The sequence below is a fragment of the Amblyraja radiata genome, chromosome 15 (assembly GCF_010909765.2).
Source record: "Amblyraja radiata isolate CabotCenter1 chromosome 15, sAmbRad1.1.pri, whole genome shotgun sequence".
In the NCBI taxonomy this organism is placed as follows: domain Eukaryota; kingdom Metazoa; phylum Chordata; class Chondrichthyes; order Rajiformes; family Rajidae; genus Amblyraja; species Amblyraja radiata.
Genome location: NC_045970.1, coordinates 25253549 through 25279242, shown reverse-complemented (window position 1 = coordinate 25279242; position 25694 = coordinate 25253549). Strand labels below are relative to the sequence as shown.

The 25694-nt window shown below is 41.7% G+C and overlaps 1 protein-coding gene across 2 annotated transcripts in view; it reads right to left on the bottom strand.

Annotated features, from left to right (window-relative positions):
• Positions 1–16730, bottom strand: part of tial1 (TIA1 cytotoxic granule associated RNA binding protein like 1) — a 34212-nt gene extending 17482 nt beyond the window's left edge. Inside the window, exons 1-5 of one of the 2 annotated variants that reach the window (XM_033033837.1) lie at positions 16589–16730; positions 14387–14483; positions 10356–10505; positions 7226–7280; positions 2611–2698 (exon numbers count right to left, since the gene is read on the bottom strand). In XM_033033837.1, coding sequence (XP_032889728.1) covers positions 2611–2698; positions 7226–7280; positions 10356–10505; positions 14387–14483; positions 16589–16617 — 419 coding nt within the window. In that variant the 5' untranslated portion in view covers positions 16618–16730. The remainder of the gene's footprint in view (positions 1–2610; positions 2699–7225; positions 7281–10355; positions 10506–14386; positions 14484–16588) is intronic. The other variant, XM_033033838.1, reaches the window with a different exon arrangement.
• Positions 16731–25694: the final 8964 nt, after the last annotated feature.

Here is a 25694-nt window from a genome sequence, read left to right as displayed (position 1 = left end):
AAGATTAAAGAGAGCACTGGTGAGACTACTAATCGCAAAGGGACTGGCAGGCCAAGGAAGACCTCCACAGCTGATGACAGAATTCTCTCTATAATAAAGAAATAACCCCAAACACCTGTCCGACAGATCAGAAACACTCTTCAGGTGTCAGGTGCGGATTTGTCAATGACCACTGTCCGCAGAAGACATCATGAACAGAAAACAGAGGCTACACTGCATGATGCAAACCACTGGTTAGCCGCAAAAATAGGATGGCCAGATTACAGTTGGCCAAGTACTTAAAAGAACAACCGCAGTTCTGGAAAATGTTCTTGTGGACAGATGAAACGAAGATTAACATATATCAGAATGATGGCAAGAGCAAAGTATGGAGGAGAGAAGGAACTACCCAAGATCCAAAGCATACCACCTCACCTGTGAAACTCAGTGGTGGGGATGTTATGGCCTGGGCATGTATGGCTGCTGAAAGTAATTATCTTAATTGATAATACAACTGCTGATGGTAGCAGCATAATCAATTAAGTGTATAGACACCCTATCTGCTCAAGTTCAAACAAATGCCTCAAAACTCATTGGCCAGCAGTTCATTCTCAGCAAGACAATGATTCCAAACATACTGCTAAAGCAACTGAGGAGTTTTTCAAAACTCCTAAAATGTGGTCAATTCTTGTGTGGCCAAGTCAATCCCCTGATCTGAACCCAATTGAGCATGCCTTTTATATGCTGAAGAGAAAACTGAAGGGAACTAGCCCCCAAAACAAGCCTAAGCTAAAGATGGCTGCAATACAAGCCTGGCAGAGCATCACCAGATAAGACACCCAGCAATTGGTGATGTCCTTGAATCGCAGACTTCAAGCAGTCATTGCATGCAAAGGATATGCAACAAAATACTAAACATGACTACTTTCATTTACATGACACTGCTGTGTCCCAAACATTATGGTGCCCTGACATGGGGGGGTGACTATGTATAAACACTGCTGTCATTTTGCAATTGTGAAACTAAAATGCATAAAAATGGCCTTTATTAAAATCTGACAATGTGCACTTTAACCACATGTGATTTTTTTTCAATTACAAATCTCAAATTGTGGAGTACAGAGGCAAATAAATAAATGATGGTCTTTGTCCCAAACATAATGGAGATCACTGTGAATTGAGACCCTGTTTTGGCTTCATTAATTCATCATGTAGTTATAACATTTTTAATTAGGAGTTCAGCTTGCACATACATATCTAAAACGGCAGCTGGGTGCAAAAATTTATATATTTCTAAGATGACCTGTAAACTAGTCAATCCTGAATGAGGCAACCCCATTATTTCTGAAATGGAAAGCACTTTTTATGACAGTGCAAGAGGTACACAATGCAGGTGATTGACATATGACATCAGATGAGGGATGAAAGAAAAGGTCCAAAGCGAATCTAACAGCTCCATCTAGGATTCTTATTCATAAAATGACAAATACAATTCTGGAAACAGAAGGGTCTCGACCCGAAACGTCACCCATTCCTTCTCTCCAGAGATGCTGTCTGTTCCGCTGTTACTCCTACTTTTTGTGTCTATCTTCGGAAACCATTATTCACAAATGACTAAATAGCTTCAAACTAATGGTCAAATAAAATGTAAAATTCAGTGATATGTTAATGCCTTCCTCGCTCGGCAACTATATTTGATGTTATGTTATTCAGGATGACAGGGCCCCGAATGGGAGCTGCAGGAAAGGTAGGGAAGAAGGTGGGAGAGCCACAGGGCGAGGGACGAAACCATGGTGAGCCGGTGAAGGGAGGGAGGCCACAAGGAGAGGGAAGGAAGGAAGTGAAACGGAGGGAGGAGGCCCGCAAGGCGGGATTTAAATAACTTCTCAATAAACCGCCATCACTCTCAGCCTGGTTACCGGTTTAACTCTCCTTCATGCTTTTGCTATATTCATTCTAAACTATTCCAAGCTCTGTAGGCTGGACTTCTTATGTCCTTCAAGAATTTGATTCCAATAGATGGTTCCGACTCGGTCCATGTCCTGCTGACTCAATACACCCATTCTCACTGGTCTATCTACAAGCCTGTAGTTTCAGCAAGTTTGCATATGCTGCGTGTGATACCTGTAATCAATGCACCACAGATTTCTTTCACCTCATCAATGCCACCTGTGCCTTCAACAGTCTTGACACTGAGAGGGAAGCACGGGGAGCAAGAGAGCGAGATCTTATATTATATAATTACCCAATAAGATTTTAATGGCCAAATTTTGCAATTAATTTTGTTCACCAACAATTCAAAATGGACACCCAGATGACAGCCATCACAAAAATAAAATTAACACCTTCTGATTGTATTACAGGATTGTGAATTTATTGTCTCGTACATGACAGATCTTGTGCCTGTAAATCAGTTTAATTTTCTACTTTTCAATAATATGCATAAGCAATTAACAGGAAAACAACATTAATTTCATTCAGCACAAGGAATATATCCTCAACTGTCTAGTGACAGAACATAAGTTCAAGCATCCAACTTAGGTGTAAATTGGAATACATTAAAAAAAACTTTGATGAGTGAAGGTGCAAAAAATACAATGTAAATTTTGACAGAACTGGTAAAATACTTACGATATTCGACCAAAAGGGGCAAATGCAGATTTTAGATCCTCTGTGCTTATTTCTGGACTTAAGTCACCCACAAACACATGAAAATGATCTGAGAAGGTAATTTTAAACAAAAAAATTAATCTTTTATTAAATGTGACAATTTGTGATCTTCCATCATGCATCTATTCAAATAAATCAGAATCTTTCTCCTTGGTATTTATTAGCTGTCCCTTAGAAGTTTGACTTTGTTAATAATGCAATTGTTGGAGCAAGTTGCCTCCTTAATAAAGCAATTATTCCATAAACCAAGAATTAGGACAAATATTACAACAAATCACCTTTAAAATAACATAGTAATGAGGTGTACCCAAGGCTTGTTGAAAAATTTCCAGACATTGTAAGCTGAAAGGCCTGTTCCTGTGCTGTTCTACAGTGCCCACCATAATGTTTGGGACAAAGACCCATCGTTTATTTATTTCCCTCTGTACTCCACAATTTGAGATTTGTAATAGAAAAAATTGCATATGGTGCACATTGTCAGATTTTATTAAAGGGTATTTTTATACATTTTGGTTTCACCATGTAGAAATGACAGCAATGTTTATACATAGTCCCCCCCCATTTCAGGTCACCATAATGTTTGGCACACAGCAATGTCAAGTAAATGAGTCATGTTTAGTATTTTGTTGCATATCCTTCACATACTGCTTGAAGTCTGCGATTCATGAACATGACCAGTTGCTGGGTGTCTCTTCAGCATATAAAAGGCATGCTCAATTGGGTTCAGATCGGGTGATTGAATTGGCCACTCAAGAATCGACCATTTTTTAGCTTTGAAAAACTCCTTTGTTGCTTTAGCAGCATGTTTGGGTTCATTGTCTTGCTGCAGAATAAATCGCCGCCAATGAGTTTTGAGGCATTTGTTTGAACTTGAGCAGATAGGATGTGCATATACACTTCAGAATTCATTATACTACTACCATCAGCAGTTGTATCAACAATGAAGATTAGTGAGCCAGTACCTTCTGCGGACAGTGGTCATTGACAAATCCACACCCGACTCCTGAAGGGCGTTTCTGATCTGTCGGACAGGTGTTTGGTGATTTTTCTTGATTATAGAGAATTCTTCTGACATCAGCTGTGGAGGTCTTCCTTGGCCCGCCAGTCCCATTGCGATTAATAAGCTCACCAGTGCTCTCTTCTTCTTAATGATGTTCCAAACAATTGATTTTCGTAAGATGTCTCTAACAGTTTTATTCTTGTTACTCAGTCTCATAATGGCTTATTTGACTTCCATTGACACAACTTTGGTCCTCATGTTGATAACAGCAATAAAAGTTTAAGGTGATGGAAAGACTGGAGGAAAGACTAGGTGCTGAGAGCTCTCTTATACCTGCATTAAGGAGGCATTTAAACACACCTGAGCAATTACAAACACCTGTGAAACCATGTGTCCCAAACATTATGGTGCCCTGAAATAGGGTGACTATGTATAAACATAGCTGTAATTTCTACATGGTGAAACCAAATAGTATAAAAATACTCTTTAATAAAATCTGACAATGTGCACTTTAACCACATGTGATTTTTTTTCTATTACAAATCTCAAATTGTGGAATGCAGAGGCAAATAAATAAATGATGGGTCTTTGTCCCAGACATTATGGAGGGCACTCTATGTTCTAAATTCACCAAAGTACATTTATTTTTTTGCAGATGGATTTAGAACTAAAATGTTTACATAATACAATTTGAATTAAACATATGTGTAAGCTTTCAGGAAACTGAACTCAGAAGAACATTCAAATAAATACATTTTGGGTTACAGACATGTTGGCATCAAAATATCATGCAACTTTAAAGTTAACAACAGCTTCTTTAGGGATGTGAAGAGGAAAAAAATAGTTAAGACCAAAGTTGGACCCTTGAAGACTGAAAAAAGGGTGAATTTATTATGAGGAACAAGGGAATGGCAGACGAGTTGAACAGGTACTTTGAATCCATCTTCTCTAAGGAGGACCCTAACTATCTTCCTGATGTACTAGTGGCGACGAAGAAACTGAAGGAAATCCGCATTAGGCAGGAAATGGTGTTGGGTAGACTGATGGGACTGAAGGCTGATAAATCCCCAGAGCCTGATGGTCTGCATCCCAGGATAATTAAGGAAGTGGCGCTAGAAATCGTGGACGCATTGGTGATCAGTTTCCAATCTTCTATAGATTCAGAATCAGTTCCTGTGGATTGGAGGGTAGTTAATGTTATCCCACTTTTTAAGAAAGGTGAGAGAGAAAACAGGGAATTATAGACCAGTTAACCTGACATTGGTGGTGTTGAAGATGCTGGAGTCAATCATAAAAGATGAAATACCGGCACATTTGGATAGCAGGAACAGGATTGGTCCGAGTCAGCATGGATTTACGACGCGGAAATCTTGCTTGACTAATCTTCTGGAATTTTTTACGGATGTAACTAGGAAAATGGACAAGGGAGAGCCAGTGGATGTAGTGTACCTGGACTTTCAGAAAGCATTTGATAAGGTCCCACATAGGAGATTAGTGGGCAAAATTAGGGAATGGCAGGCAGTGACCAGTGGGGTACCCCAAGGCTCGGTGCTGGGACCGCAGCTATTTGCAATATAGATCATTCAAGTAACATTAACAAATTTGCAGATGACACAAAACTGGGTGGCAGTGTGAACTGTGAGGAGGATGCTATGAGAATGCAGGGTGACTTGGACAGGTTGGGTGAGTGGGCAGATGCATGGCAGATGCAGTTTAATGTGGATAAATGCGAGGTTATCCACTTTGGTAGCAAAAACAGGAAGGCAGATTATTATCTAAATGGTGTCAAGTTGGGAAAAGGGGAAGTACAACGGGATCTGAGAGTCCTTGTTCATTAGTCAATGAAGGTAAGCATGCTGGTACAGCAGGCAGTGAAGAAAGCAAATGGCATGTTGGCCTTCATAACAAGAGGAGTTGAGTATAGGAGCAAAGAGGTCCTTCTGCAGTTGTACTAGTGAGACCACACCTGGAGTATTGTGTGCAGATTTGGTCCCCTAATGCAAGGAAGGACATTCTTGCTATTGAGGGAGTGCAGTGTAAGTTCACAAGGTTAATTCCCGGGATGGCAGGACTGTCATATGCTGAGAGAATGGAGCGGCTGGGCTTGTATACTCTGGAATTTAGACGGGGAGGGGATCTGAGAGGGGATCTTATTGAAGCATATAAGATTATAAAGGGTTTGGACATGCTATAGGCAGGAAACATGTTCCCGATGTTGGGGGGAGTCCAGAACCAGGGGCCACAGTTTAAGAATAAGGGTTAAGCCATTCAGAACAGAGACGAGGAAACACTTTTTCAGAGGGTTGCGAGTCTGTGGAATTCTCTGCCTCAGAGGGCAGTTCTCTGGATACTTTCAAGAGAGAGCTACATAGGGCTCTTAAAGATAGCAGAGTCATGGGATATGGGGAGAAGGCAGGAACGGGGCACTGATTGGGGATGATCAGCCATGATCACATTGAATGGCGGTGCAGGCTCGAAGGGCCGAATGGCCTACTCCTGCACCCATTGTATGTAAACATTTTAATCGCCATTGCCTTCACCTCCCAATCCACAGAACAGAAAAGATGGGAGTAATGGGAGGAGTACATTTAATTTGGCCCAAAAAGTCAACTCAAATTGTGATAGCAAATTAACAACCAAGGAAAACAACCGTACAAAATACTTGGCCTTTAATGCATTTTCCCAATTCTAGCCTTGTAGAGGCAATAAAAAGTGTCACTCATTACCTTAATGTTACGCAATTCTACAGGGACAATAATAACTTTTAATAATGTACTAGAGTGGACCAAATCAATACAATCCCTGGTCAATTCTTCCCTTCCCTCCCGCACCACCCCCTCCCCGGGCACTTTCCCTTGCAACCGCAAGAGATGCTACACTTGTCGCTTTTACCCCCCCCTTCCCTCGACTCCATTCAAGGACCCAAGCAGTCGTTCCAGGTGCAACCGAGGTTCACCTGCATCTCCTCCAACCTCATCTATTGCATTCGCTGCTCTAGATGTCAGCTGATCTACATCGGTGAGACCAAGCGTAGGCTTGGCGATCTTTTTGCCAAACACCTGATCGCATTAACCAACCTAATCACCCGATGGCTCAGCACTTCAACTCCCCCTCCCATTCCGAATCCGACCTTTCTGTCCTGGGCCTCCTCCATGGCCAGAGTGAGCACCACCGGAAATTGGAGGAGCAGCACCTCGTATTCCGCTTGGGCAGTTTGCACCCTAGCGGCATAAACATTGACCTCCAATTTCCGGTAGCCCTTGCTGTCTCCCCCCTTCTCAGCTCTCCCTCAACCCTCAGGCTCATCCGTTTCCTTTCTCCTCCCCCCCACCCTACATCAGCCTGAAGAAGGGTTTTGGCCCGAAACATTGCCTATTTCCTTCGCTCCATAGATGCCTCTGCACCCGCTGAGTTTCTCCAGCATTTTTGTCTCCCTTCAATACAATTACTCAAGTGGACAAATGGTTGAACGCCTTCTTTCAAATGCAGAACTTTTACAGTCCAAGAGTGGCAAGCTACTGACTGATAAAAGATTAACTATACACATGAGTTTACAAAAAAAACTTAAGAACTTACTAGTTGTGTCTTTTTTCTGGCTACTTGGTGTTGTTGCCCAATTTACTTTGACTTCCTAAAGTAATGTAAAAATTGTAATTCATTAAAATCAACAATTTACACATTAAACAAAAATACAAGTATTTGCAAACTTTGAACAATGCGTCTTTTAATTTTTCCTGGTAAAAGATGGAATATTCTTGGTTTCTTGGTCCTCCAAAATATTCCAAATGGAATTTAAACTGGAGGTGGTGAAGGGAGGGCTTAAGCCAGAAAGGGTTATTGGGAAGAAAGAGCTAGTTTAAATTTAGTTGCATCTGGTTGGGTAACTATAGTTGGGTGGAGATTATTCCATGCTTTAATTGTGCGGGGGAAGAACAAATTGCTGTATACATCTGTCTTTGTAACTGGGATCACAAATTGGATCGAATGCCATCGTCTGCTCCTAATTGGTTTGGGTTTGGTGTAGGTCTTGTAGTCTATGTCGAGCTGATCATTTAACATTTTGTAAAAACAGATCAAACGGTGAGCTTCACGTCTGTCTTGGAGATGGTTCCACCCCAGAGAATTCAGAAGTTTGGTGACACTCGCTTCTCTCATAGGTGTTAGTAACAAATTAATATTATAAAATTAATATTATATTATAATTAAATTATTATATTTATTTATTATTATATTTATATTATAAAAACATCTTATGTTAGTACATGGAGTTTACTCACAGGGGCTCTATTAATATAGTAAAATCATGAGAGTTTTGCCAAGATTATATTGCAACAACAAGATTGCTATGTAGGTCAATTCAAATTCAGCGGGATGTGCTACTTTGTACTTTCTCTAATGTCACAAGTAAATGAATTGATAATAATTTCAGATATTCAGCAATTATTGGCACTGGGAATGTCGCTCTGTTCCATGAAGCATTTTAATTGATATGGTAAAGGTTTACTACAGTGCAAATTCACTTGCGTAAAAAAATCATCTAACTGCAAGTATTCAGATTTTAATTCTCTCAAATGCTGAAATACAATGAACGAGGTTTCAATTATATTGTAGCTTCTACATGAATTTTATATGCCCAGATTTTTATTTCATCTCCACAACATGTTTAAAATATTAACTGAATATTTTCTTTCTTTCTAGTTGCTGCCCACTGCTGCCCTTCAGGACAACTGATTGCTTTTCCACTTGATGACATCTCTGCTGCGGAGCTTCAGTAAGCCACATCAGTATCGGGGAAATCGGTGCCTCAGATCTTTGTAGATGGCTCTAAAGTTCCTGATGAACATTGATGCTTCACTACCAACTACAAAATCCAGACCTTCAGCTACAAAAACAGCATATTTTTAGATTTATAGAATGTACTATTATGGAACAAATCAGTGCAAAAAAAAAAACCCAACCCAAATTATGGATCATTTAGACTGTCCTTATATTCCTTTATGCACTTCGTATAGACATATACCTAGCCTCCCCTTAAATGTTCTAATACAATTTAGTTCCAAGTTGAAAAAAATTCTAATATCCACTTCATCCTACCCATTCTTCCCTCACCTTCTCAAAATTAAAACCAAGCTGTTTCCTCCCTTTAGTACCTCTAAACAAGGGAAATGTTAACTGTTTCTCTTTCCATTTGTTGCCTGCCCCGTTGAGTATTTCTAATGTTTCTATTTTAATTTAAGAATTAAGATTTATGGATTTTTTCATTAATTTAAAAAATGTCAAATTAGATTATTAGATATCAACAGGGAACTACTGACATCAGTGGTGGTAAAGTTGTTTGAGAGGACTCTTAGGGACTGGATCTATCAGCAATAGGATGGGCACGGATTGATTTGGGATGATCAGCATGGCTTTATGCATGGGAAACTGCATCTCGCAAATCTGGTATCAATCCACTTGGGAGGGGAGAGGCTCAGTGCAGGGCATTGGAGTTATCTATAGGGACTCCGGAAAGCCTTTGACAAGACCTCGCATAATAGGCTTGCCAGGAATGTTATATTATATGCTATCAAAGGTAAGCTAGGGAAATGGATATAAAATTGGCTTGCAGCAAGGAGTGAGAGGGTAGTTGTGGAAGGTTATTAGAGGCCCCAGGTGTGATTGCTGAACCCGCTGTTTGTTAAATATATTAACAATTTGGAGGACAATGTAGTTAATGAATTTGCAAATGACACCGAAATAGGTGGTATAGTGGACAGCGAGGGAGATTATCTAAGTTTACAACAAGATCTAGATAGTTGGGAAGGCAGGCCAAGGAATGGCAAATGGATTTTAACAGCCCCTTTTTGCACAGTAAATTGTAGAGCCTTCGAGTGTTACAGAATAGAGAGATTTGAGTATAGGTGTATGGTTCCTAAAATTGGCAACAAAGGTGGATAGTATGGTGAAGGTGACATTTGTTGTATTGAGTACAAAAGTTGGGACAGCATAATACAGTCACTAATGAGTCCACACTTGGAGTATGTAGAGTTCTAGTCACCCTGCATTAGGAAAGATATCAGTAAGTTGGAAATAACACAGAAGAGATTGACCCGAAGTTGCAGGCTTACGTTATTGGGGAGGTTTGGGTAGGCTGGGCCCTTTTTTTGGAGCGTAGTAGTTCGAGGGGTAATCTCATTAAACTCTATGGGATCATGAGAGTCATAGATGACATGAATGCTCTGTCATTTTCCCAATGGCAGGGGATTCCGAAATAGAGGGCATAGGCTTAAGGTGAGAGAGGAGAGATTTAAGTGGGATTTCAGGAGAAAATGTTTACTCAGTGGGTAGTCCAAGCAGCCAGGGCAAAACAGTCACAACTTTTAGAAGAAAGTTGGACAGCTATATGGAAAGAAGGGTTCAGAGGGCTATGGGCCAAATGCAGGCAAAACATACTAGCCCCATGTGGCAGCATGGACATGGTGGGCCAAAAGGCTGTTTCTGTGCTGTACAGCTCTATAACTCTCTATGTTAATAGAACTTTTCTGAAAGTGAAATGCCAAATACAACATCGTATATATTGTGTTGAATTAGAAGAACTCAGCCAAAGAAAGTCAATCTTCTTAACCAACTAACCAAGGAAACCTATGTCTGGTAGAACATCATCAAGCTTTGAAAACTTTCACAGTGCATGGCTTTCTTCACTCACCCGTTATGTATGATAGCTTACCTTACCCATTATTTTACGCCCATTCATTGCAGCCAATGCAGCTGCTGCATCTCTATGCTCAAAGAATTCCACAAAGCAATATGGATCATTGCTTGAATGCTGCAAAACAGAAAATCCAACAGAAGAGTTCACCCTTCTGCTTGCGGTTTGCTGAGAAGAAAAATTCATGAAAACTTAGTACAAAATAAAACAAATGAAATACTTACAGATCTACATTAAAGCCTTTAACTTTTATAGCCAATCTGTCTATAAACAAAAACAAGTTACAATGAAATTACTACTTTAAAAAAATATAACACTGGGCTTCCCCTAGCTTAAAGTATATGATTTTTCTCAATTAAGCCCCCAAAATCTCTAAAATTAATTTTGATAGCTAAACTCTAAAGCCTCTGCTATGTGCAACAAAATAAATAATGAGGATTTACTTTTACAGATATCTTGCAACAATTACTGAGGCACTGAACTCTTCTTCCTAAATCAGGAATAGCACGTCATCAATGATGGGGTATTTTTCCCATTATGGGGAAAAAAGATTTAAAAGAAAAGGAAAAAATGTATTGAATTCTTAAGCAATTTAATCTTCACATTGAATTTTCTCATCATTTATTAGTACATTGGGTTTAATTTAAAGGAGTTGAAAGTGCCATTCTTGAGGTTGTGGTCATATGACTAACGAATTCAAGAAATTAAGAATTCAATAAATGTTTTTAAGCCAGATAGTCCTTGCTAATAAAAGTTAAAATTCATGACAGTAATGACTTCTGCCAAAGTGACCAATGATGATGAACCCCAAACTGATTTTAGTGTGTCTATTTATGTTTCAAAATAAAGTATGAAATTAAACACTTTCTGTGTGCTATTTTTGAAAATTCTGTTACATTGACATGTGATGTAATTTTCAGAGGTTTAAATGATTGGATACATTATCCGTGATAATGTTGAGTGCATCAACAAGATTCATGGAATTCATGGAATAAATATCGGAAATTAGCTGGGCTCCAAGTTAAAAGACATGCATAAACTTGATTTTCAAATAATAAATCCTGCAACAGTCAATGCCAAATTTACAACAGAGTGAAGGCAAAAGTCATGCATCAACATTTGACAAATTGGCCATATAAAATCATGTTTTTTCCCCACATATGGTAATCTCTACTCATTTTTCAAAATGGATGCTTATGAGGCACTTCAATATTTAAATTAAAAATACCCTGATATATTTGAGGTCCACAACATTAAATTTGCAAATTCAAAATTGACTGTACCAATGGCCAATAGAAACACTACTAAAATTGTGTCAATATCAGCATATCATCCAAAAAGGAAGACATTTTGGTTTACATGGTCCATAACATTACCTATTTAGTGCTTAAATTAATCAGTTAATTGATGCCTGGGGCTATCAGACAATTATATTTTTGGGGTGGAAAAAATAGCAAAACTTATGTAAACCGTAATCACAGGAAATAAGAGAAGGTGGCAAGCTGCATCAGCAATTATCGCAGCAGCAAGGGAAGTTGATCTATATATATATTAACTTGACCAGGAGGGAGGGCACTCCAATGTTCCACTGAATCGAAAATATCAACTTGCATAGAATTTACAAAATAGCCTCAAACACTTTATGCTAGGTAGATGAGAGTTGAAAGAATTTTTCAAGAATCGCTAATTTTCCCCAATACACATTTTACATGTTTTGCTTTTTTATTGCCCCTTACAAACGAGTGTCTCTGGAATTATTACAATACGCTAGCATATAATGAAACATTGCTTAAGTATCCGCTGTGCAGGAAGCAAAGATAGTGAACTATGATAGTTTCGCAAATCCTGTGAACTAAAAACTCAGGGGTATCACCAGAATAGATTTGAGAAATTACTTACTTTGGCAAATCACTTACATTTCCGACTTCATTCAGGCCATTTTTATTTTACGGTGCACCAAATTGGTTCAGATAACGCGCGTCTTCATTAACCTTGCAACATTAATCTGCTTTTTTAACAACACTTAAAATTATATGCTGACAAAGGGTATTTAGGATCTAAATCCGTATGGTAATAATCCTTTAACTCTTCTTTATCACTATAGGCAGTGCACTTCTCCATCTTTACTATGCTCCACTAGCAATTCTACACCAGTGAAGCAATTATAGAACAGTGAAAACAAAACACGTTTTTTGTCCCAGTTATGTCAGAGGAAGCCAGATAATCCTACTGCTTCTTCAACTTCAAATGCTGCCTTTGAAATACAAAAATGCATCTGGTTTAAATGTAGTCTATGACAAAACGTAAAGCAGTTTCTAACTTTTCTCTTAATGAAAAATTTAAAATTGATGAATTTTCATTGTCACTTCCTGACCAAAGGATACACTTCCCTATCAAGATGAATTAAAAATTGAAAAACTGCTTTTCAAAGTTAGTGCATGGATGGAAGCAATCCTAAAACCTCATCTCCTTTTATATATAATTCCCTGGGTTTTTCAAGAAAGCAAATTACAAAAGAATATCCAGCGCCACTCCAGTTATATCCAGTGATAATTATTTCCCTGGGTTCTTGAATATTTTTTCCTAAATCATTAATTGGTGTAATCCTTCACAAATAACAACTGATTCTGCTCAACAAGTATATTGTAACACACACAATTTTTAATACCGCAACGCATAAATGAATAACAAATAAATAAGCAAAAACAGTGCAATTCTAAATCCTTTAACCAACATTGATTTAATGGCAAAACGGTAAAATCTTAAAAATTGTAGTCTAAAACTGTTGCTTGTATGCTCATTGTGCAATCAACAAATTGAGTATTTAACTCAGGCTGGTACTCATGTGATATTAAGTTCCACACTGACTACAATAATAATGGCATTACTCTGGCCAGGGTGACAATGTCCTCTCATAGGAACACACAAGATCCAATGTACTAATAGAATTGCAGGAGAGCTCCCCATGGTACCTTGGGCATCTGTCCCATAATAAACATCTGAAATAACTGATTTGATTATCAGTTATTAGAGTACTTAATAAGATCATATTCTATAAATTAATATTTTAATTTCCTTGTTGGAAGTGGATCGCTATAATGGGTTAATATACTCAAATTATTATTTGCAAACAAAAGTATCTAACTTTTGCATGTAAATTAAAAAGAGACGGTAACTTGCCTCTGTCTCAAGGGCATTGCAATTAATGCTCTTAAACAGACAAATGAACTTGACTAAGTGTAGAAGGCAGAGTGAAACTTAATACGTATTACAAAGTGCAATGGTGATAACTAGAGCAAAGTGAAAACAATCCAGCATGCTGCTGAAACTGTCCTACTTCATTGACCAGCTACATTAACAAGAAAAAGCAGATAAATATTTAGCTTGAGGACCACAAGGAAAATATGCTCAGGGCTCGTAACCAGCCTTCCAACAAAAACTAAATAAAACAGAAATGCTCAGTAGGTTAGGCAGCATCTGTGGAGAGAGAAGCAGAGTTAACATTCAGGACAATGACATTTCATGAAAAGTTCCGATGAAAGATCACTGACCTTAAGTAATGACTACTTCTTTGCAGATGCTGCCTGACTCTCCTGAAATAGGGAAAATGCTGGAACTATTCATATTTCCAACATCTACGTAATATTTTATTTTAGATCAGAGCACAAATCTATATCTTGTGTGTCCCAGAAGAGCAACATCACTTGTAAATATCACCGTATTAACTCTCCCCACCCCCAACTTTCTCAACCAGTGATGACACTTGTAACGTTACTACAATTATGCTAAAAAGTTAAAATAATTCAATTTTGGCTGCGAGCTTCCCAAGAAATACAACTGCTCTTGATGCTATATTATAAACCATGAAAATGTTAAATTGTGGCCAATTTAACACTATCTAATCTTCCATTAAGTTGGATTTGACAGTGATGTGTTTTTGACTTCTACATGGATGTTTTTCAGGATTGAAAATAAATCATTGCTGCAAAACAAATCAAAACAGGATATTATGGTTCGTGAGTGGATGTGTAACAATGCTGTGTTCTTACCTCTGTAATCATTTTGCAACTTTTGCATGGACCAATCTGACTAAAAAGTTGAAGTATAAGGGCTTCTGTCACATCTCTAGAGAGGTTACCCACATAGCTGGAAAACAATTATATCTTAATGTTACCATAGCATGCAACTATCATGATCACATTTTTATGCAGTTTTAGATGTTAATTAATCCGCAAGAATCATTCTGATATGTTGTAAAGTTCCCAAACAAAACATACAATTCTACTGGTATACTTTCCTTCTGATGAGTGAATCATTCCCACATTATGTCATTGAATTTGCTGCATCTCCCATTCAAAGCTGGGAGCCTTAATGAAGTGCCATACAAAAAACTCTAAACAAAATGTAGAAATTTAGTGACATTATAGAGCTTACTATGGAGGGGGGGGGAAGAAGAGGTTGAAATATCTTGGTGGGGGAAATATGCATCCTGATGAAATTTGAAACAAAAGTAGTATCACAAAGTTACAAAGGGTACACCAGATAGACAAGGACTTTTATTCCTGCAGTATGGGAGGTTGATGATTTTCCTTATAGAGGAATATAAAGTAGCGTGGGGGCATAAAGTGGGTGGTCAGTCCTTTAGTGACATTATAGATCTTATTATGGAGGGGGGGAAGAAGAGGTTGAAATATCTTGGTGGGGGAAATATGCATCCTGATGAAATTTGAAACAAAAGTAGTATCACAAAGTTACAAAGGGTACACCAGATAGACAAGGACTTTCATTCCTGCAGTATGGGAGGTTGATGATTTTCCTTATAGAGGAATATAAAGTAGCGTGGGGGCATAAAGTGGGTGGTCAGTCCTCCCCCCCACCCCACCCAACATAATGCAGTCTGACTGGAGCACATGGATACAAGGTGAAATTGGAAAGCTTTAATAAGGACTTTAGTTTAGATACAGCATGAAAAAAGGCCTCCAAGTCCATGCCAACGATCAACTCAAGGGGCACAATTTTCGACTGATTGTGGTGGGTACATTTAACCAGAGGAAGCTTAGGCGATAGGTACACAATTCCAATGTTTATAAGGCGTTTGGATAGATAACTGGCTAGAAACGGTTTATGTGCCAAAAGCAAACAGATTGGCCAAGCTCAAATAGATATGTTGGTCAGCAGGAACAAGTTGAGCTCGTTTCCAAACTACATAACTCCATAAATGATATGTTATGTTTCACCAAATGTATTCTCACAATTAACGTGATAGAACATAAGTCAGCAGTATAAAACATGAGCAAAATCAACGTAGCCTTCCCAAAATACTACGAAAACACTCATATTTTCAGAGAAATCAGATTCATTATTAGCAGCAGAACCACATTTTTAACGCAATTTTCTTTTTCCTGGAGGATCTAGAGCTATACCCAATTATATTAGGGAAGTAAATAATTTTACTAAGCTAACCTAAAGGAAATGGAAACAAATTATTTTACACGGGGAAGGGAAAAATAAATAAATATTTGTGCTCTGGGGCCACTTGGTGAACATCTAGAGCGATACCCAATTATATTAGGTAAATAAATAATTTTACTACGCTAATCTAAAGGAAATAGAAACAAATTATTTTACACGGGGAGGGGGAAATAAATAAATAAATATTTGTGCTCTGGGGCCACTAGCTTATTCGGCGTTCCTTGGCATATAATTTTTTTAAAAAAGGTTAAATGGGAACGTGGCAGCGAGGAACCAGTCAGCGGTTAAATGGCCAACTTTAGCGAGGGTGACGACGTGGATGCAGCAACTTGTGACTGGTGTAAATTGTCACCGTTTGCTCTATTGTTCGCCTTTCGCACAGAGGCCGCAAAGTTTTCCCTCCTCCTCCTCCCTCCCCCCGGCCTCCGTGGAGCCGCCGCTGTGATCCGGCGCCTTCCGCTCCCGCTCCCGCTCCGTCGGTCGGTCGGCCATAGCCGCCTGCTCCCCGCACCAAACTAATCGCCAACCACCGTGTGTGAGGCGGTGGGAAGCCCGGCTCCCCGGACTTTCCCTTCTCGGCGCCGGGCGGCCTCCTCCCCGGGGGTCGGAGCGAGCGAGCGAGTGGGGAAACGCGACGCCTCGCCATCTTCGGTCGGCCCGCCCGCCGTATCTACGCAGCCTCCTTCAATTTTTATTCTCCGTCCCGACCAAACCCTCCCTCCACTCCGCGCCCGGGCGAAGGAGGTGAGTGCGGCCGCCGGCTTTTCGTGTTAACTTACAGGGTCCGCGGGTACGAGTCGTCGTCCATGTCCCAGAGCCGGCGATCGCCGTTTCCCTCCGCGCCGAGCGAGCTCAAAATGGCGGCGGGCGAGCAGTGAGTCAGCCCAGGCGCCGCGCATGCGCGCACTCCGCCCCCGCCTCCTCCTCCTCCCTCCGCTACTTGTCCGCCTGGCCAATGAGCCCAGTGGACCGCAGCACCACAGCTCTCATCTGCAGCATAGTCCCCTCACTTCACCCAACCCAACACCAGCCCACTACCCCAACCTGGCCAATGAGCCCAGTGGACCGCAGCACCACAGCTCTCATCTGCCTGCAGCCTGGTTCCCTCACTTCACCCAACCCAACACCAGCCCACTACCCCCACCTGGCCAACGAGCCCAGTGGACCACAGCACCACAGCTCTCATCTGCAGCATAGTCCCCTCACTTCACCCAACGCCAGCCCACTATCTTGCCCACTACCCCCGCCTGGCCAATGAGCCCAGTGGACCGCAGCACCACAGCTCTCATCTGCAGCATAGTTCCCTCACTTCACCCAACCCAACACCAGCCCACTACCCCAACCTGGCCAACGAGCCCAGTGGACCACAGCTCTCATCTGTCTGCAGCCTGGTTCCCTCACTTCACCCAACGCAACACCAGCCCACTATCCCCACCTGGCCAATGAGCCCTTTGGACCACAGCACTCATCTGCCTGCAGCCTGGTTCCCTCACTTCACCCAACACCAGCCCACTGCCCCCACCTGGCCGATGAGCCCAGTGGATCCCAGCACCAGAGCTCTCATCTGCAGCATAGTCCCCTCACTTCACCCAACCCAACACCAGCCCACTACCCCCGCCTGGACAACAAGCCCAGACGACCAGACGAAAGCTTTCATCTGCAGCCTGGTTCCCTCACTTCACCCAACACCAGCCCATTCCCCCCATCCCTGTGCCAATCTCTCCTCCTCCAACTGTTTGGTAATCATCACTCCCCTCCTTGAAATCCCTGCCAAGTATTGCACAGAATCCCAGTTCTGAAAATCTCCTGGGAAGTGTTGCATGCATTGATTTTTTTTTGTTTAAAACTACATCTCCCAGGCGCGTTGTTTGGGCTGTGTACAATCCCTCCCCCCACTGCCACCCCCCAAACTGGAGACTGAAATGAAAGAAAGATTTTGCAATTTCCCGCGTGGTTATAACAAATCTCAGGAAGCCCCGAGAGGTTTTGTAGCCGCAGGTTATTTTTGAAGAGCAACTTTGCGATGAAGTGAAACAAAGGATGGGAGATTCTCGGAGGATCTCGCAGTGTCTGGAAAGGAAGGCGCGGGGTTGACGTTTTACGTAGGGCTTTTCAACAAGTTTGCGATTCATCAGGTCCAACTCGATAATTACTGTTCATCAGCCTGAAAGATGACGTCTCCTTCGTCGGCGCCTACTTGATCTGGTGATGACTGCCATTACCCCTCACTGTTAAAGAAACAAAGGATTCTGTGGTCAGGTGGAAAACGAGAGTTGGTTTAAAAGTCAGAAGTGATTATGGTGAGAATAACTGATAAAGTTTGAAAACAAAGAAATGCTGTAAAAAGGTAGAGAGGATGCAAAATAGTGTAAACCTTGGAAGTTCTGTGCCGAATAACTCTACAACTATAACTGCGTTTGTTTATTTGGCAACCTTAGCATTAGGAAACATCCCAAAGCATTTTATATTTGTAGAACTAATATGGAACATATTGTACCACTGATCTACATAATGAGACAATAAGATGGATAACCAAAAGCTTGATCTATGCAGAAGAATAGACAAGCAGAACCGTTTATCCCACCGTGGCTGGGAGGCTGGAGGCCATAGCTTGAAGATGAAAGGGGCAAAGTTCATAGGAGATGGGCAGGCCACATTTTTTTTTAATGCAAAAGGTAGTGGCTGCCTGGAATGCACAACCAAGGGTGCTGATGGAGGCAGTTGCAACAGTGGCATTTGAGATGGGCAAGGAAGCCCAGAACATCACGCAAACCAACCTTCCTTCCATAGACTCTATCTACACTTCATGCTGCTTTGACAAGGCCACCAGCATAATCACGGACCAGTCTCTATTAAGACACTTCACCATAAATAGGAGCACCCTTGTGTTTTTGCCACATTTTATAGTTACATTTCTTTGCCTTTCATTTCAAAGAAACCATTATTGATCCGATGTAAGGTACACAAAATGTTGGAGAAACTCAGCGGGTACAGCAGCATCTATGGAGCGAAGGAGATAGGCAATGTTTCGGGCCGAAACCCTTCTTCAGACTGATAGAGGGTGGGGGAGGAGGGGGGGGGGAGAAGAAAGGAAAAAGGAGGAGGAGGAGCCCGAGGGCTGAGGTAGGAAGGGGAGGAGACAGCAAGGGTTAACAGAATTGTGAGAAATCAATGTTCATGCCACCAGGATGCAGATTCCCCAAGCGGAATATGTGCTGTTCCTCCAATTTCCGCTGTTGCTCACTCTGGCCGTGGAGGAGGCCCAGAACAGAGAGGTCCACAACAATTCTCCAACCGGGCACTGAGATCTACCCTGACAGCGATACATCCTTACCCAGACTCAAAAGCACAGCCACATTTGCTTCCTCAGGGCATGCCTGCGCCCATCTCATACCTCATGGCTTCCAGCTCCAGTTCCCTACCTCCCAGTTCGGACCCAAGCCAGACTATCGATAGCGACTGGCTTTCTACCGGCATACACAATTCTCCAACCGGGCACTGAGATCTACCCTGGCCGCGATTCCACTCTAAGTGATCCGATGTATCTGGTTCATATCCATTTTTACTATGCCAACCACAACTTCTTTAAGAGTGAGTAGCTGTCTTAACTAATTTTTCACTCACAGCCAAATAACATAGGGCAAACTGTGCCATGGGCATGTTTTTAATGTGTCATTTATAGTATGATGCTTCCATTGCGAAAGACAGGCTCAGCTTGGGCCTGTTCAAACCCATTTTCAGCGACATGATAAAATTAAGTTCATATGACTTCAAAACGAAGAATGTTTCCAGTTCTATCTTGTTCAATATAGAATATCATCCCGTTCTCTCACAACTCTGATTGTCACAGCATTAAAACACAATTGGGCAAATGGCAGGTAGGGAAGTAGACATAGCAAGCCTGTGCCAGTCATCAGCCACGGATGACACGCATTATCATGCAGACAAAATGAAATTTGCAATTGCAAACCCGGATGAATTAGAATGGCAGGATGTGACACCAGGCCCTGGCACATGCTTTCAAGCAGTTCATGTTTAAGAGGGAACTGCAGATGCTGGAAAATCGAAGGTAGACAAAAATGCTGGAGAAACTCAGCGGGCGAGGTAGCATCTATGGAGCGAAGGAAATAGGCAATGTTTCGGGTTGAGACCCTTCTTCAGACTGATGTGAGGGTGGGAGGGGCGGGAAGAAGAAAGGAAGAGGCGGAGACAGTGGGCTGAGGGAGAGCTGAGAAGGGGAGGAGAAAGCCGGGACTACCTGAAATTAGAGAAGTCAATGTTCATACCGCTGGGGTGTAAACTGCCCACGCGAAGTATGAGGTGCTGCTCCTCCAATTTACGGTGGGCCTCACTCTGGCCATGGAGGAGGCCCAGGACAGGTCGGATTTGGAATGGGAGGGGGAGTTGTAGTGCTGAGCCACCAGAAGATCAGGTTAGTTATTGCGAACCGAGCAGAGGTGTTGGGCGAAGCGATCGCCAAGCCTACGCTTGGTCTCACCGATGTAGAGCAGCAGACACCTAGAGCAGCTGATGCAATAGATGAGGTTGGAGGAGATGCAGGTGAACCTCTGTCGCATCTGGAAAGACTGCTTGGGTCCTTGAATTGAGTCAAGGGGTCTTCAAGCAGTTCATAATGCCTCTGCAAGAGGCACACAATGCTTGTGATTCGCTGAGTAATTCTATCTATTGGCGAGATGCAACATAAAGATGTTTTTATCCCGTTCCTGTTCAAATGATCCTTGCTGCCACCTGTGCCTGGCTATACTCAGTGTGACCATCACTGCTGTGTCTTCCTTTGGATTTGCTTGTTACCCCTACAGCAACTTTCCTGCCTCGCCTTATCACTTCCCCCAATTAATTTTGCATGCCGCCATCCACTGCTTTTTCACTCTTCACTCCCAGCCCTATTCAGAAGCACTGATGATGTATTGCTTTGATAGGAGAATTTTAGTCATGGCACAACACAAGCAACTGAAAAAACATGTCAAGTTCTGAATTCCATGAAGTGCAGATTTGAATTTGTCACAGATCATCATACAATTCAACAGTGTGTTCTCCAAATGTTTGCTTTCTGCATTAGGACTTTATAAAATACCTGACAGACTAAAGGCATTCAGAATTTGTGCCTCATGCAGTGACAGAATGAAGTTCGTTCACGATTTCCTAACAAGGTGTACAGCTGATATTTGTTTGCTGATATATAGATACTTCTTGAACAGAGTGTCCATTGTCAATGCTGTGTCAACCATTCAGCTGCTGGATACATATTGTACCGCTGAATAATTTAATTAGAAACAAACCCATTTACAGGTCAGTGGAAACAAATAACAGCAATGTGTCCAGGGTAATTCAGAATCATGCTGTGATGGAGAGATACAGCAAGGAAATAGTCCCATTGACCCACTGAGTATGTGCCAACCATCAACCATCTATTTACACTACTCCAACATTAATCCCATGTTTATTCCCCCACGTTCTCATCAACACCATCCCCCCCCCGCCCCCACCCCCCCACTATTCTATCAGTCACCTACACTCCAGGGACAATTTAGGAACAACCTACACTTCTTTGGGATGTGGCAGTAAACCCGGGGGGGAGAGAGAGACCGCTTCCCGGAGCTCCCGCAACGCGACTTCTCCAGCCCGTGTCGCGGGGTTGGAACGACCCGGAGCGGGGTCATACATCGCCCAGCACGGCTTCATGGCCGTGGGACATTCCAGCGCCCGCCGGGGGCTCCAACTTCGAGACTTCTAGACCGGGAGCGGGGCCGTAAATCGCCCGGCACGGCCTAAAATGGCCGTGGGACTTATCATCGCCCGCTTGGGGCTTGGACATCGGGAGAGACATGGAGAACAGGGGAGAGAAAAGACTTTGCCTTCCATCACAGTGGGTCCACTGTGATGGATGTTTGTGTGAACTAAATTGTGTGTATGTCTAGGAATTGTCTTTGTTTGTATGGCTGTGGAAACAGAATTTCGTTTGAGCCTCACTGAGGCTCAAATGACAATAAATTGTATTGTATTGTATTGTATTGTATTATATTGTAAACAAGAAACCTATGCAGTCATAGAAAGATTGTACAAACTCAACAGACAGCACCCAAAGTCAGCATTGCAAACAGGTCTTGGGTGGTGTGAGGCAGCAGTTCTATTTGTTGCACTACAATGTTATAAAAAAATTACAGATCATCACTTTAAATTATGTGCATAGTTGTTAACGGATATGATATAGTTGGGATTACGGAGACATAGCTCCAGGGTGACCAAGGCTGGGAGCCCAATATGCAGGGGTATTCAATATTCATATTCATAAAGGATAGACAAAAAGGAAGAGGAAGTGGGGTGGCATTGCTGGTGAAAGAGCAATAGTAAGGAGAGACATTAGCTTGGATGCTGTAGAATCAGTATGGGTAGAATTGCGAAATAGCCAAGGGCAGAAAATGCTTGTTGGAGTTGTGTACAAACCACCTAACAGCAGTAGTGTGGTTGGGATAGCATAAAACAGGAAATTAGGGATGCGTGTAGCAAAGATACAGCAGTTATCATAGATTACTTAAATCTACATATAGATTGCGCTAACCACATTAGTAACGTCACTGAGAAGGAAGATTTCCTGGAGTGTATACGGGATGGTTTTCAAAGCCAATATGTAGAGGCACCAACTGGAGGGCAGGCCATCCCAGGCTGGGTATTGTGTAATGAGGAAGGATTAGTTAGCAATCTTGTTGTGCAAAGCCCATTGGGCAACAGTGACCATATATGGTGGAATTCTGCATTAAGATGGAGAGTGACAAGGTTAATTCAGAGACGAGGGTTCTGAACTTAAAGAAAGGTGACTTTTCTATGAGATGGGAATTGGCTAGGATAGACTGGCAAATGACACATAAAGGGTTGACGGCGGCAATGGCAAAGATTTAAAGATTGCATGGATGAATTACAACAATTGCTCATCCCTGTCTGGCTTAAAAAATAAAATGGGGAAGGCGGCTCAACCGTGGCTAACAAGGAGAATTAGGGATAGTTAAATCCAAGGAAGAGTCATATAAATTAGCCAGAGGAAGCAGCAAACCGGAGGACTGGGAGTAATTTAGAATTCAACAGAGGAGGACAAAGGGGTTAATTAAGAGAGGGGAAATAGAGCATGAAAGAAAGCTTGTGGGGAATATAAAAACTGACTGTAAAATCTTCTTTAGATATCTGAAGAGGAAAAGATTAGTGAAGACAAATGTAGTTCCCTTCCAGTCAGGAACAGGTGAATTTATAATGGGAAACAAGAAAATGGCAGACCAGTTAAACAAGTACTTTGATTCTGCCTTCACTAAGGAAGACGCAAACAATCTCCCAGAAATACTAGGGGACCGATGGTCTAGTGGGAGGGAGGAACTGAATGGAATCCACATTAGTCAGGAAATGGTGTTAGGTAAACTGTTTCGAGGCAGATATATCTCCAGGGTCTGATGGTCTGCATCCCAGAGTACTCAAGGAGGTGGCCCTAGAAATTGAGGATGCATTGGTGATCATTTTCCAATGTTCTATGGACTCTGGATCAGTTTCCGTGTACTGGAGGGGAGCTAATGTAACCCTACTTTTTTAAGAAAGGAGGGAGAGAGAAAACATGCAATTATAGAACAGTTAGCCTTACATCAGTAGAGGGGAAGATGTTTGAGTCCATTACTAAAGATGTAATAGCAGCGCATTTGGAAAGCAGTGACAGGATCGGTCAGTCAACATGGATTTATGAAGGGAAGGGCATGCTTGCCTAGTCTTCTGGAATTTTTTGAGGATGTAACAAGTAGAATGGATAAGGGAGAGCTAGTGGATGTGGTGTATCTGGACTTTCAAAAAGCCTTTGACAAGGTCCCACACAAGGGATTAGTGTGCAAAATTAGAGCACATGGTATTGAGGGTAAGGTATTGATATGGATAGAGAACTGGTTGGCAGACAGGAAGCAAAGAGTAGGAATTAACGGGTCCTTTTCAGAATGGCAGGCAGTGATGAGTGGGGTGCCACAAGGCTCATTGCTGGGACCCCAGTTGTTTATAATATATATTAACGATTTAGACAAATGAATTAAATGTAGCATATCCAAGTTTGCGGATGACACAAAGCTGGGTGGCAGGGTGAGCTGCGAGGAGGATGCTATGAGGCTGCAGGGTGACTTGGATAGGTTGGGTGAGCGGGCAGATGCATGGCAGATGTAGTATAATGTGGATAAATGAGGATATCCACATTGGTGGCAAGAACAAGAAGATAGATTAATATCTGAATGGTGTCAGATTAGGAACAGGGGAGGTGCAACGAGACCTGGATGTACATCAGTCATTGAAAGTAAGCATGCAGGTACAGCAGGCAGTGAAGAAAGCAAATGGCATGTTGGCCTTCATACCGAGAGGATTTGAGCAAAGAGGTTCTACTGCACTCGTACAGGTTCCTGGTGAGACCGCACTTGGAGTATTGTGTGCAGTTTTGGTCGCCTAATTTGAGGAAGGACATTCTTGCTATTGAGGGAGTGCAGAGTAGGTTCACCAGGTTAATTCCCGGGATGGCGGGACTGACATATGATGAAAGGATGGATCGACTAGTCTTATATTCTCTGGAATTTAGGATGAGAGGGAATCTTATAGAAACATATAAAATTCTTAAGGGGTTGGACGGGCTAGATCCAGGAAAAATGTTCCCATTGTTGGGAGAGTCCAGAACCAGGGGTCAAAGAATAAGGGGTCGGCCATATGGGACTGAGATGAGAAAACCGTTTACACCTGAAGAGTTGTGAATAGGTGGAATTCTCTGCCCAAGTAGGCAGTGGAGGCCAATTCACTGGATGTTTTCGAGAGAGAGAGAGTTAGATATAGCTCTTGGGGCTAATGGAATTAAGGGATATGGGGAGAAAGCAGGAACGGGGTATTGATTTTGGATGATCAGCCATGATTATATTGAATATGATCATGGCTCGAAGGGCTGAATGGTGTACTGCACCTATTTTCTATGTTTCTATAATGTCTGAAGAAGGGTCTCAACCCAAAATGTCACCCATTCCTTCTATCCAGAGATGCTGTCTGACCCGCTGAGTTACTCCAGCATTTTGTGTCTATCTGAGGTTTGATGGGCAATGGAATTACCCAATCAATCTATCCGAAAATGGGGATTTCACATTATGGAGGCAAGAAAAGAAGATTCACTTATAGGACAGCTAGGACCTTAGTTTAACAGTACATGTGTATTGTATCAGATAGAGAAATTCTATCCAAGTGGGAGGGAAGCAACGGGAAATTCCTGTTTTCATTCTTTGCCATGGCATGCGATCTTTGCATATATTGTAACTGCCAGGCAGAAATGATACAAAATCACATCACAAATCAAAGTAATCCATGTCAACAAATCCATATTAAAAATATAGCAAAAGAAAAGTAATATTTTATCTTGGGACTGAAGATTTAGAGGAAGTAAATAAAATTAGTTACATTTTAACAATTTTTTTGTCGATTGATATTTAATTATAGAATGTAAAGAGTATTTATGGTGATTTAACCTTCCCCTAAAAATCATGCATAAAGTGAATGCTCACATTTTTCTCAGAGTAGGGGATTCTAAAACTAGATGGCATAGGCTTAAGGATTAGAGGGGAGAGATTTAAGAGGGACCTCAGAGGCCACATTTTCACTCAGAGGATGGTCCATATCTGGAACCAGGTGCCAGAGGAAGCTATAGAAGCAAATACAATTGAGACTTTCAAAAGACATTTGTGTAAATTTATGAATAGGAAAGGTTTAGAAGGATATGGCCAAATGCAGTCAAATGGGGCTAACCCAGAATGCCAATAGCCCACAATGTCAGCATGGTCACAGTGGCGCAGCGGTAGAGTTGCTGCCTTACAGCGAATGCAG